At 40.2% G+C, this 12,452-nt stretch overlaps 1 protein-coding gene across 1 annotated transcript in view; it reads left to right on the forward strand.

Moving 5' to 3' along the window:
* Positions 1 to 5,991, forward strand: part of LOC121537649 (nck-associated protein 5-like) — a 145,016-nt gene extending 139,025 nt beyond the window's left edge. The window contains 2 exon segments of the mRNA XM_045215814.1: positions 20 to 201; positions 5,599 to 5,991. Coding sequence (XP_045071749.1) covers positions 20 to 201; positions 5,599 to 5,991 — 575 coding nt within the window.
* Positions 5,992 to 12,452: the final 6,461 nt, after the last annotated feature.

A 12,452-nucleotide genomic window follows, 5' to 3' on the forward strand; every position in this document is an offset into this window, starting at 1 on the left:
TGAAACTTGCTCTCCACAGTTGTCTACGAAGAGGAGACGATGAAGAGGAGCAGTGTGGGAAAGTTCCCGTCAATCATGGACTACTATCAACATGACATGTTCTCTCACATAGAGAAGGACGACCACAGGAGGAGTTTCTCCCAATACAACTTGTTGCACAACCAATCATCGCTAGAGGGAAAAGCACGAGACAGACTAAGCGTAAGTACTTCTTGTTGACCTATGACAAACACTGAAAAAAATATCAACGCAACATGCAACAATTGCAAAGATTTTACTGAGTTACAGTTCATATAAGGAAATCAGTCAATTGAAATAAATGCATTAGGCCCTAATCCATGGATTTCACATGAATGGGCAAGGGTGAAGCCATAGGTGGGCCTGGGAGGGCATAGGCCCACAGACAGAAATACTCCTCAACTCCTTTCTGGGATTTTCTATTTCAGCTCATGAAACATGGGACCAACAGTTTACATGTTGTGTTTATATTTTGGTTCAGTATATTACCTTTGACATATCCTTTTGTAGCTCGGTTGTTTTCACATATACTCAACTAGATGATCATGATCTTTTGATGTTGCTTCAGGAGGATCTATTGCACGGACCACTTTACCTCGACCTCGGAAAAGTATTATGCTTACAATACAGTGTTTGACACTAAGGATGTAGTCAAACTTTCCCTCTAAATTTTATGTGAGATCATGCATTAGCTCAAGGCAAACTGTTTCCATGGTAACTTGCAGTCCAACTCATGTGAAAACAAATCAATGTTTTAAGGCAAATTGGTCCTTCTCCAGCTTCTCCAGCTTTCTCAAAGTGCGTACAAAGTCCACAAAGCTTGATGTCTTTCACCCTCCTATAAAGCGCTGTGGTTGGATTGTTCTGACATTTTCATAAAATAAAAAAACTGAAAGTCGCCTAATTGCTTTCGATCGGCTTGCCCTCTCGTGTCACGGGGTATTTGCCTAACGGTATTTAACTTCACTGAATGACAAATGAGGAGCAGTGACCATGAAATGGCCCTCGCCCCACTCCCCTCAGCCCCCACTTCCCATTGGATCAGTGCAGTAGAATAACCTAACACACACACACACACACACACACACACACACACACACAGAGACCTGACAGAAAAATCCATAATCTGCAAAAGGATCTGACTCAACACAAGTTCAGAGAGAGAGAGAGAGAGAGAGAGAGAGAGAGAGAGAGAGAGAGAGAGAGAGAGAGAGAGAGAGAGAGAGAGAGAGAGAGAGAGAGAGAGAGAGAGAGAGAGGAAAAATACATTAATTTGTTTTATGTTGTTGACCTATGGTTCTTACTGTTGGCCTATAGAGGCATTGTACTATGAAAGAGGAGCAGTATTGAAACTTGCAGCTACTCTGCTAAAGCGAAATACAACTTTGCAGGGCTCAGGGTGCTTTGTATGCCTTTTTATTAAACTTACAATATCAACCTTGCCAGTCGCTTTTTGTGCTCAAATATTTCTAAGATTCAATAAGTAAAGATCTATTCCATTCTGCATTGACTGAACAATTGACTGCTCAAATTGAATGTGGAAAATGAATGTCCTTGGCGTATGCTTTGACCCTGACGAAGGCACTGCATACAGAAACATTGGTTCATCTATTCATTGAATAACTGGGAGTAAAATAGAGTTTGCAGCTTTTTGTCTTCTCGGCTGTTAGTCTACACTAAATGAAACAATTTTGGATGAGTCTTCCGCTCCCACTCTACAAAGACGTTTTTGTGCTAAAATGGCCAGGATTTGACCATTTTAATGTCTGTGTGAAATAAAGTGAAGTGTGGTTGCTGGTTGCGGAGGTGGGGTTGTAACTGAGGTTTTTCTAACAAGGTTTATGTGTGGTTGGCTGCTGCGGTGGTGAGCCGGGGGTTTGAAAGCATGGCTCGGATTGTGATGAGACTCCCTACAGAAATGCAGTGTGTCCGACAGAGACCATGTGCATCCAACCTGCACAGAGATCACCCAAACAACGATAACAAATACACCAAAGACAGAGCAACACTATGGATTTAATCCTACCATCTATTGCTGTCCAGTAATTGGTCTTGGAAAGACCTCACAAGAAAATATCTTTATAAATAAAATAAAACTAAGGAACTTTGAAAATACATCTAACCAACACAATTAAGACCTATGAGGACTATTGGCATTGTTTTGTCGCATAGCCCTAGGCTATTCGAAATTCATCCGTTAATAATTACATTTTCAAGGTAAAGGTATACAGATATTTTGGCATGAGCCAAAAATAAATATGGTGGTGGGACCCCACTGTATATGTGACCATTCCCTTTAAGTCAGTCAGGTAAGTTCATGGTATCTTTATGGAAGATTCGTTTGGGAAGTGGGAAGTGTGTGGAAGGTGCGGGTGCGGGTGCAGTGTGAGATTGGGTGATTTAAGTGCCTTTAATAACCTTTCACAAACACTCAGGAGAGTGATGTAAAGCTCGGCAGCTCCCATCAGAGACCTCATGGCCCAGCCTGGCCCCCATTCATCATCCTGACACTGCCTGACAGCAACGCTGCCTGCCTGCCCCTCTGCCTGCCTTGCTACACCCCCTCTTCCCTCTGCCTCCTTCAACCCCCCACACCCCTTTCTTTCTCTATCTTTTGCTCTCTCAGTTTAGCTCTCATCCTCTCTTTCTTTCCCTCTCTTTCTTTCTTATTTCCTTCTCTCCCTCATTTTCTCTCTCTCTCTCTCTCTCTCTCTCTCTCTCTCTCTCTCTCTCTCTCTCTCTCTCTCTCTCTCTCTCTCTCTCTCTCTCCTGATGGGTAATATAGATTTCTGCAGGCCTTTCCGACAGGGGGAAAACAGCATAAGATGCTGTGCTGGGGCTGGGCAGGGCCTAAGGAGCCTGACCAGAGAGGGCCAGGTTACACAGCCATATGCCTCATAACTATATAATATCTGTGGTCACACGTTCTCCCCAGCTGCTTGTAACAGCTTGTTACCTGGAGCACTAATGTAATGGGGAGAGAGAGGGATGTTTTTGGTCTTGGACATGCAATTGGAAATAGAAGTACAGACATGTAAGAAGTGCTTCAGATGACAGACTTTTGAATCAAATATTGGGGCAGAATGTTTCCAACGTATATATCCTTTCAGAATCCCAATTACCCAAGGCATTCCCATTGAAATGAAATATCTTAGCAGTTGACAAGCTCTTTTTCTACCTGAAGTGCCCCTGAGGCGATGTTTTCCTGTGTGTTCGGTTGTAAAGGATACACTTCAACTGGCTCCTTAGGTGCCAGCAGATGGTCAAGGTCTGCACGGAGGTTGGTTTCGACCCACAGACAAGAGTGGTAATTGTGTTTCACCAAATCAAATTCAATCACAGATAAGAATCCCTCCTACCGAGATAGAGAGCTCAGTGCTGTTAGGAGAAGAGCAGGACCATGATTGCTGTTCCTCACTGTCAAAGGCACTGAACGAAAGGCCACCCCAATTCCAATCACTGATCACAATCAAGTCATACACCCTCTGCTCTGTTCTCATGATCTTCCACATCCATGCACCTGTAGACTACACTGCACTGGAACATACTATAGGGTTGGTTTCCCGGACCCAGATTGAGCCTAGTCCTGGACTAAAAATAATTTTCGATGTAGCACTTTTGGATTCTCCAGTAACTTTGCTAGAATGGAGATATGCGTCATTGTGCAGATTTGAATCCCATTTGTTTTTATCACCAACCCTTGAATTACCGTTGTACCTCAAAAGTTATATTTTTCAGAACTCTAGGGTATTTCTGATTTTCTTAGTGCTGATTTAGTACATGAAGAATATCTAACCCGCTGTGCCTGTGTGTTGAATGCATTAGTGTAAACCACCAGATTGTTAGCGGAGTGGTTCTGGGTTGGAGTTCCTGGGAGGAAAGCCATTTCTAAGGGCCACCTGTCAGTGAACACTTAATGATGAGGAGTTGGTGAAACCCTGAGGGCGGTCTATACCCCTGGTAATACAGTAACAACTCTGTGTACGCTCCACCCGGGAAGTGTGTGGATGTCTTGGCCCCTTCGGTAGATTGGCTAGAGGTAAATCCAGTTACCCAGAGAATTGTGTTTACCTTTACCACAGATAAAATGTAGCCAGAGAGGCCAGGCTCCTTCTAATGATTCCTCAAATTATTTCAAGATTCCTCAGTGCATGTTGCATAAATAGTTCTGTTAAGATATTCTAATAGCTATTGACCAAGGTTGAATTACACAACAGATTTTTTTTCTATTGAAGATGTGTTTTGTACTCACTGTGGTTAGATTTATGACTGTATGTGGGAAAAATGCATTATGCATGATTTCTGTGATTATGCTAGATTGAGATGCAGAGGTTGATATATATATATATATATATATATATATATATATATATATATATATATATATATATATATATCTCACTGGGGACCTTTCCTATTGTTGTGTTGCCAATTTACTCAAGGGTGGTGGAATGGCTTGGAGGCGTTTTCCATGGAAGAAGGCAATGAGTTCAGCGACCACACACGATAAAAGTGTAGATACCAAAGATATTTCTCAAAAGTACATAAACAGGGCCTAGAGGGCTCTAGTGATTCATCATGAAACTGCAACATTAAAGCTGCAATCTGGGATTGATTTCTTAGCAAAATGGCAGCCCCAAACCTGTTGTGGTATATTCTTCAAGAATCAATGGATTGAAATCTCCATTGAACAGATACCCAGATCCCACATTATACCTTTAAGTGAGATTCTCTGTGCATACCAAAACACCTATCAATATGCAAAATGATATTCAATAGATGTTTGCTCTACAGTATATTTAAGGTTAAGCCATTTGCGTTACTTTATAGCGAGAAGAAGCCGGCCGCCTTTGACTCGTTTCTTTTTTAACAACATGGGCTGCTGACAAAAAAATAATACATTGTGTCAAAACAGCTACGAAGGAGAATCTCTCCCTCTCCCTCTCCCTCTCCCTCTCCCTCCTCTCCCTCTCCTCTCCTCTCCCTCTCCCTCTCCCTCTCCCTCCCTGTGGAAAGGTTGATATCTCACGGCAGATTCCCCCAGACAGACTTATTGGGCCTTAAGCATGGGAGGAGAATGAACAAAGCTCTCAATAAATCAATGCGATACTCAGGAATGACAGTAGTCAAAGTGCTTTGTAGTGTTGCGTTACGCTGAAGTAGATATACACTGAGTGTACAAAACATTTCCATCACATAGACTGACCTCATGAGTCAACATGGGCCAGCATCCCTGTGGAACACTTTCGACACCTTGTAGAGTCCATGCCTCGACGAATTGAGGCTGTTCTGAGGGCAAAAGGTGTTCCTAATGTTTCGTACACTCAGTGTAAATTCAGCATGACAGCCTTGTTTTTCTTGTTTCTGGATATTCTTTGTTGAGAGACCGAGTGACAGATTACTTATATGAAATTATATGTAGAAAGGGGCAATCTGGGACTGCTTTATTGTTGTTTGAATACCAGATTGACACTTTAAAGTATGATAATAATGTGCTGCAGTGTGGACTCATTGTGGGCAGATGACAAAACACCCCTCATCTCATTTTCTCCTCTCTTGTTTGTCTTGTTTTTGCTGTAGAAAGGGAATCAAGTGGACATGACGACAGGCGGCTGCGGCGGAGTGGTCCAGGCCGGCTCTAGAGACGTGTCCTTGGAGTCCCTGAACAAGCTGAACAGCAGTGGGCTGGGGCTGTACCCGGAGACAGAGCAAAGGCCAAGTAGCGGTGACTGCTCCTGTTCCGCAGGGGAGAGAGAGGAGGACTGCTGCAGCAGGGCTGACAACGAGCCCTCGTCGTCCAGCTACGGCTCCAACAAGCCCGGGGCGGAGCGTGTGGGTTCTCTCAGTGATTCGCTTACGACAGCTTCTCCTCGTGCACCAGTCAAGGCTCCAACAATGTGTAGAGTAAGAAAGTGGAGGCCGGGGACGATTCTGTGGAGTCCTCTGCTACTCCCCACCAACCGAAGCACTTAGGTCATAAGGAAGGAAGTGATGTCATAGGTGATGTCATAAGATAAGGACGTGAACCCAGACTGTACAGTATGCATGACCTCTGACCTGGACAATTAAACTATAGGCTACAACAGTACCACCGTTCAAGGTGTGGAAAGCAATATTAGAAATAGTCTTCTTGCATTATATATTTTTTCCCAAAGGGGGAATGTTTTTTATCATTGCACTGTAACAAATACTGTACAAAGTTTTTAAGGAATTTAAAAAGTGAAATTCAACTTGAAGACAAAACTAGAGTAAATACCACCAAAACAAACCAATCAGAAATATCATCAGGAGCAACTGATGATGCCTAGTAGTGTGAAGCAATACCTTAGGAATCATCAAATGTGAAAAAAAACTATTACGGTTGTTGGATGTGGATGTGGATAGATGGTTTTCTCACTGATCATTATTTCTCAAGTTTGAATTGGAGCAATGTTTTACTGCCACAGTGTTGTATGCCATAATGGCAGGTCTACACACCACAACTCCCATCATGCAATACACTGCAACCCATACCATACAATCACAGCCCCTAAAGCCATTGGCTCAAACGTGTACGATTTCCAGACTGCTGTGGTATCTTGAAAGTTGCATGGTGAACGAAAATGTGACACACACACATTAGAACAAATACAAGAACAAATATTGTATTTTATTTTTAAAGTGGTGTGATTTATACTTTATATTAAGTGACCTAAATACATGCATGTGCACATTTAATTGAACCACCAGTACTGTGGAATCTTAAAGAATAATATCCTGCATATTGAATGTACTGGAGTCAGTATTGACTTTGAATTGTATTATAAATTAGGAATACATGATCAATCATTTCTACCAGCAAGTCAAAACTGTCAAGCTGAACTTCAACTGATGTGTAGTAGCTTAAAGGGATAGTTCGGGATTTTGGCAACAAAGCCCTTTATCATTTTCCCGAGTCAGATGGACTCATGAATGCCATTATTATGTCTCTGCATCCAGTATGAAGGAAGTTAGAGTTAGTTTTGCGAGCCAATGCTAACTAGCGTTAGCAGCTAATGACTGGAAGTGTATGGTATCTACTAGCATGCTAGCAGTTACCATAGACTTCCAGTCATTATGCTAACACTATTTAGCAACTTCCTTCAAACTGCACGCAGACACATAAAAATGGTATCCACGAATTCAAGTTTAATAAATCCTGAAGTATCCCTTTAAGCAATTACTGTGCCATCACCATTGTCTTTGGGTCACTCAGTATTTGATGTAAACATAGAACTGAATTAGTGTCTGAATGGTACTTATGAATCAGACACTTCTGCTGGCTTCAATAACACATTTGCGGAGCAAGGTCTATGCTAGTAGCTCAGGGAAAATGCAACGCTTATACCTAGTTACCTTGAATATAAGGTTACAACTCATGGAAAATACTGTCATTTAAAAAAAGTAAAAGCTTCATGAACTGCAGGATAACATAACTGTTGAAATTGGGTCTCTTGTAGCATCATAAAACACTCTTTTTTTTTGTATATGTTGTCTCTGTGTTAAAAACTGCTATTAAGTTAATATCAGAATGAGCATTGCTGACTGGTATATGCAATTTTAAATGTAAATCATTTTGTTGTGTTTGCCAATCATTCAAGCTTGTCTATAAGTCTACTGATTGAAAACAGCTCAACTTTTCTCGAAAATGTCCTCGTTTTGTGACTTCCTGTAGGTTTTGTCGATACAAAATGTTTTCTTTTGTCGAATAAAAGCTACTACTGCTACCTTTTATCACTTTATCCAAAACACATTTGAAACGTAGTAGGAATAAATCATCATGCCAAACGTGTGTAATTTGATTCTGGTGCTAATCAAAAACAGACTGTAAGTTTCATTGTTTGAATTTTTTTCCATGAAACTGTTAATAATATGTAAGGAGTCTTGCTAAGACCATAATCTGTATTTTTCTAGCTGACAAGTATTTATATCCCACTTTTTGTACATGGAACTGTATAGTAGTGTTTAATTGTCCTACTTCACATCTTCTCTCCTTGATTGTTCCTTTGTAAGAGAACCTGTTACCAGCAGTGTTACTTTGGTAATTACGTGTGCAATTTTGGCTGTTACATTAGACTTGTAATGCTATATTTTATGTAATAATTTCCTATACAAATAAAAAGAAATTATTTCCTATTTCAAATTTGGTGCCGCTTCCGTAACTGTTTGAGGTTGACGTGTGCGTGCGTGTGTGTGTGTGTGCGTGTGCGTGCGTGAAGTCATACACGTGTGCGTTCAGTATCATATACTACTGTAGTCAAATGTAAGGTACCATAGTCATAAGGAACAGTGAGATCTTCACTGATCTTTGCCATTGCGCTCATAAATGTGTACCTGAAATATCTGTAAGTAGTCTACCGCAGGGAATTGTTAATAATGGCAAGGGAAGGTTTGAGCCAAGGCCTGTCTTCAAATGCTTGCCATAAAGCTCATGTCATATCCTTCAACTACAATACGTGTTAAACCTATAGCCTGTGTCCACTGAGCTTTACTCTCCGAGACAGTGCTTATAAAGCAGGGGGATTTATAACAATTAGAGTCTCTTGATGGGTAATTATGTGACTATAAATAAAAGTAATTAATTCAGCCACCCAAGAGTGATTTCCAAACATTCTCTCTCGCTCTCTCTAAAATTATTATTATTATTTTTTTAATTATCCCCCTAACTTAAACATACACTATCCATACAGACACACTTGAACCATAAAATGATCTCAACAAATGTATTTAATGAATAGTAGCCTTTCTAAATCTGGTTAAATTTGCATGCCTGCCAACGGTGCACTCCATACCAAATAGCCTATCCAAAAGTGACCATTTCATATTTGGACGCAATTAACAGTCACGGATCTGCGTGTGTAGGATATGAGTGACTGATGAATTGCTTCCATATGGCGAGCTTTCATCACGTGGTACGTTTTATGATTTATCCTAATCCAATTTCACTGGAATTCCTCAACGTAGTCTCTCGAACCGCAGAGCTCGCCCTCGTCCTGTGCTGAGCATTACATTCCTCGCAGCATAATGTGCTCTCACACATTGATGCCACGGTTCCATCTAAGGGTTTTGCTTTCGTTTTAAGTTCACCTGGTCTGATGTGTTCCTCTAAAGTGTCATTTGGGAGAGGATGTTGCTTCTAATTTATGCAACTTTGCTTGGAATTTTCCTCAAAACAGGTATGCAAACTTTGGGGACTGTGTAATCTTACATGTGTTGGCTAGCTGCGTTGTATTCTGTTGCTGAGAGTGGTGTCAACGTTTCCAGGTATTCCAATCTAATTCAAGTTTGGATTATGGTTAAATGATTTGGGGAGCTGTTTTTTGTCGGATGAAAACAATTAAATCGTTTTCATAAATCCAGGAGAGGTCTTAATGCTAACAGTGAGGCGCGCAGGAGGTTACCGGTGCGGATCAAATAATCTTGTTAAATGCATGTATAACTGTCTTGGAATAAGAAATTGTGAAACAGATTCTTGGATTTTACATTTTTAATGACACACCTGCGCTCCAGCTACTGAAAATATATCACCTTAGGTCATAATTGCATCTGTAAAACCATTGCGCATGTCACCTCTGCAAAGGCATATCTTTTCAAAATGTGATTTAGGCTATTATTTTCCATATCTTTGCTTCAATTTAATAATATTGTTTAAAAATGTAAATGCTAAATAATAGATCGTCACATTCTGAAACATTGAACATTATTCCATATTTGGAGCATCTTTCTGCTCTTACAATTTCCCTACATGGCATGCTAATTAGGCTATTAAGTATTCAGATTAATTGCTATTAAACATGACTAGACACCATTACAGGTGAAGAATGTATTCACTCATTTTATAAAGCAGAGGGAAATGTATAGGCCACTCATTATCAATAGCTAATTAATAGCTCTATAATTGACAACACAAATGCAATTCAACATTTTATTTTACAGGTGTAGGCATTCCATCAAGCTCAAATGATAAGGAACATGATTGATCAACAGTTGTCAGCTCAGGTGACTGTAATAAACTAAAAAAAAACATTTTTTTAGTGGGTGTTAAATGAGCTGATCTATCACTCCATGCACACCTGTGATGAATATTAATATCAATAAATATGCAGAGAATAACAACCCTGTCTCTCTTCAGATGACGGTGGAAGGGGAAATATACAATTTAAGATAGATGAAGGCAAATAAACTGAATTCTCAATCTACATGGGTCACCTTATAGCAATGATATGGTTATAATGTATACAAACCGTGGTAAATGTAGTTGTTAAAAAAGGGATCAGGTAAAATGACAATGATAATCTATGTCAATGGAGCAGTCCACATTCTCATTCCAACATACATCCACTGATCATATCATCAGAATGATATAACAATCAGAAGCTGAGAGCTTTTCCAGTCCATATTTCCAGTAGAACCCCTTGCACATGAATATATGGGTAGATGAACAGTGGCGTGTAAGAACTTGATCTCACCAAAAATGCCTCTGTGGTAAATAACATACAAATGTTCTGTCTGTTCTGCGTTGGATGTGCTGGATTTGGTTCACGTACCCACTCCTTAAACATCATGTTCATTGTTAGCAGAAATTACATCTAAATAATTTGATGATGTTTTTACCTCAGTGAAAAGGGTATAGAGGAACAATATGAACCGTATAGACAATATGTACATAACTATATGCTTGGCTAAATGTTATGTACATATGTGGTTTATAGAGGACAGATACAGTACAGTCTATGATGTGTTTAGGCACTTTATGAGACTCTATTGCTCGGTTGATGGATGGAGTTTTGAAGCATTTATCTTTATAAATTAATTACACTCAGATCTTTGTTTTGGATCCTTTTCAATTGAATTTGTGCTTGATGGCGCTGTCAGACTGGGAGATGAATGACTGTCGCCATTTCAATAATTAGAACACAGTAATATCTGTCACGGAGAACAAATGACCTGAAACTGTGGCGCCTGAGAACATTTTGAATTGTTGTTTAACATAGCACAGTCATGCATGTTTCTGCAAAACTCCATACCCTGAATCAGATTTTGCTATCCATCCGGTATCCTCGATTAAATTATTACGATTTTTCCTCCCTGTGAAACAATTTTGGATGAATAGCCAACCATCTGTCATTCTTTGTTAATTTCCATTTAATTCCAATCAGTCAAGTGACAATGGAATTGTGGCGAGTGGTCTAAGGCACTGCATCGCAGTGCTAGCTGTGCTACTAGAGAGCCTGGTTCAAATCCAGGCTCTGTCGTTGCGGCCGCGACCGGGAGACCCATGGGGCGGCGCACAATTGGTCCAGGGTAGGAGAGAGGGAATGGCCGGCAGGGATGTAGCTCAGTTGGTAGAGCATGTGGGTTTGATTCCCACGGGGCCAGTATGAAAAAATAAATAAATAATGTATGCACTCACTAACTGTAAGTCGCTCTGGATAAGAGCATCTGCTAAATAAATTAATCTAATTTTAAGTCAGTGCTGGAGCAACAGCTTCATTGAGTGTGTGGATAAAGCACTTTGTTTGCAACACTCTAGCTTAATTGTTTTCAACTATAAAAGTCAGAATGGCAATTATTATTTTAGTGGGTAAGTTGAATGGCCTTTTTCCCTGCACAGATATGCCCAGCTTCCACACACAATTGTGTCTGAGGGCACTGTATTAAGTTTAGTTGGCAAATAAGTGAGGTATGGATTTATATTGTTGAAACATATTTGTTCATTATTGTCGGTCAAAATCCCTTTATCCTGACTCCAGATCTGTTTGTGCATTAAACAACTCCTCTCTGCTGTGTTTCTTCGTTGTCACGACAAATGTGTATGTAGTCAGAGGAAGTATGTGTTTTGTGTGACTCATCAGTGCTTTCTGTGGTGTGGTACAGAAATGTTATTATATTAGCTCAAATTTATATTGTCTGATATTTGTAACATGTCCACATATGTGATAGCATCAACATCGTCTCTCCCACATGAAATGCTCTTTGAGATAATCTTCATGTTTGTTATTCTTCGAGGAGATCCAGTCTTTTTTTCAGTCCACCCCTTGTCCTCTGATCATTGCAAATATGGACCAAGTTGACTTTCAAAATGCCAACAAAGAGACTTTTTCATTTCAAAGATGAATTTGTCTCTCCTCAGTACAGTTCCTGGTCTGTGGTAATGGCAATAGATCACCGAAAACACTTATTGTTGATTAGCTGGGAGGAATATGGGGGCTGAAAGGCCCCAGATGAACAAAGGATAATACTAATGACTGAACTGCAGACCTGGGTGCACAAAATACAATTTTAAAATCTTTCAAATAAGATTTTAGGCCTAATCTTTTAAATACTTTCTGAATTTTGATCGAGCCTGCCTGCAGTGCCAGTTGGGCAGAGTTGCTTTGCACTTTTCTGACTACTCCATTGGTTCCATTGTGCCA

The sequence above is a fragment of the Coregonus clupeaformis genome, unplaced genomic scaffold (assembly GCF_020615455.1).
Source record: "Coregonus clupeaformis isolate EN_2021a unplaced genomic scaffold, ASM2061545v1 scaf0525, whole genome shotgun sequence".
NCBI lineage: Eukaryota > Metazoa > Chordata > Actinopteri > Salmoniformes > Salmonidae > Coregonus > Coregonus clupeaformis.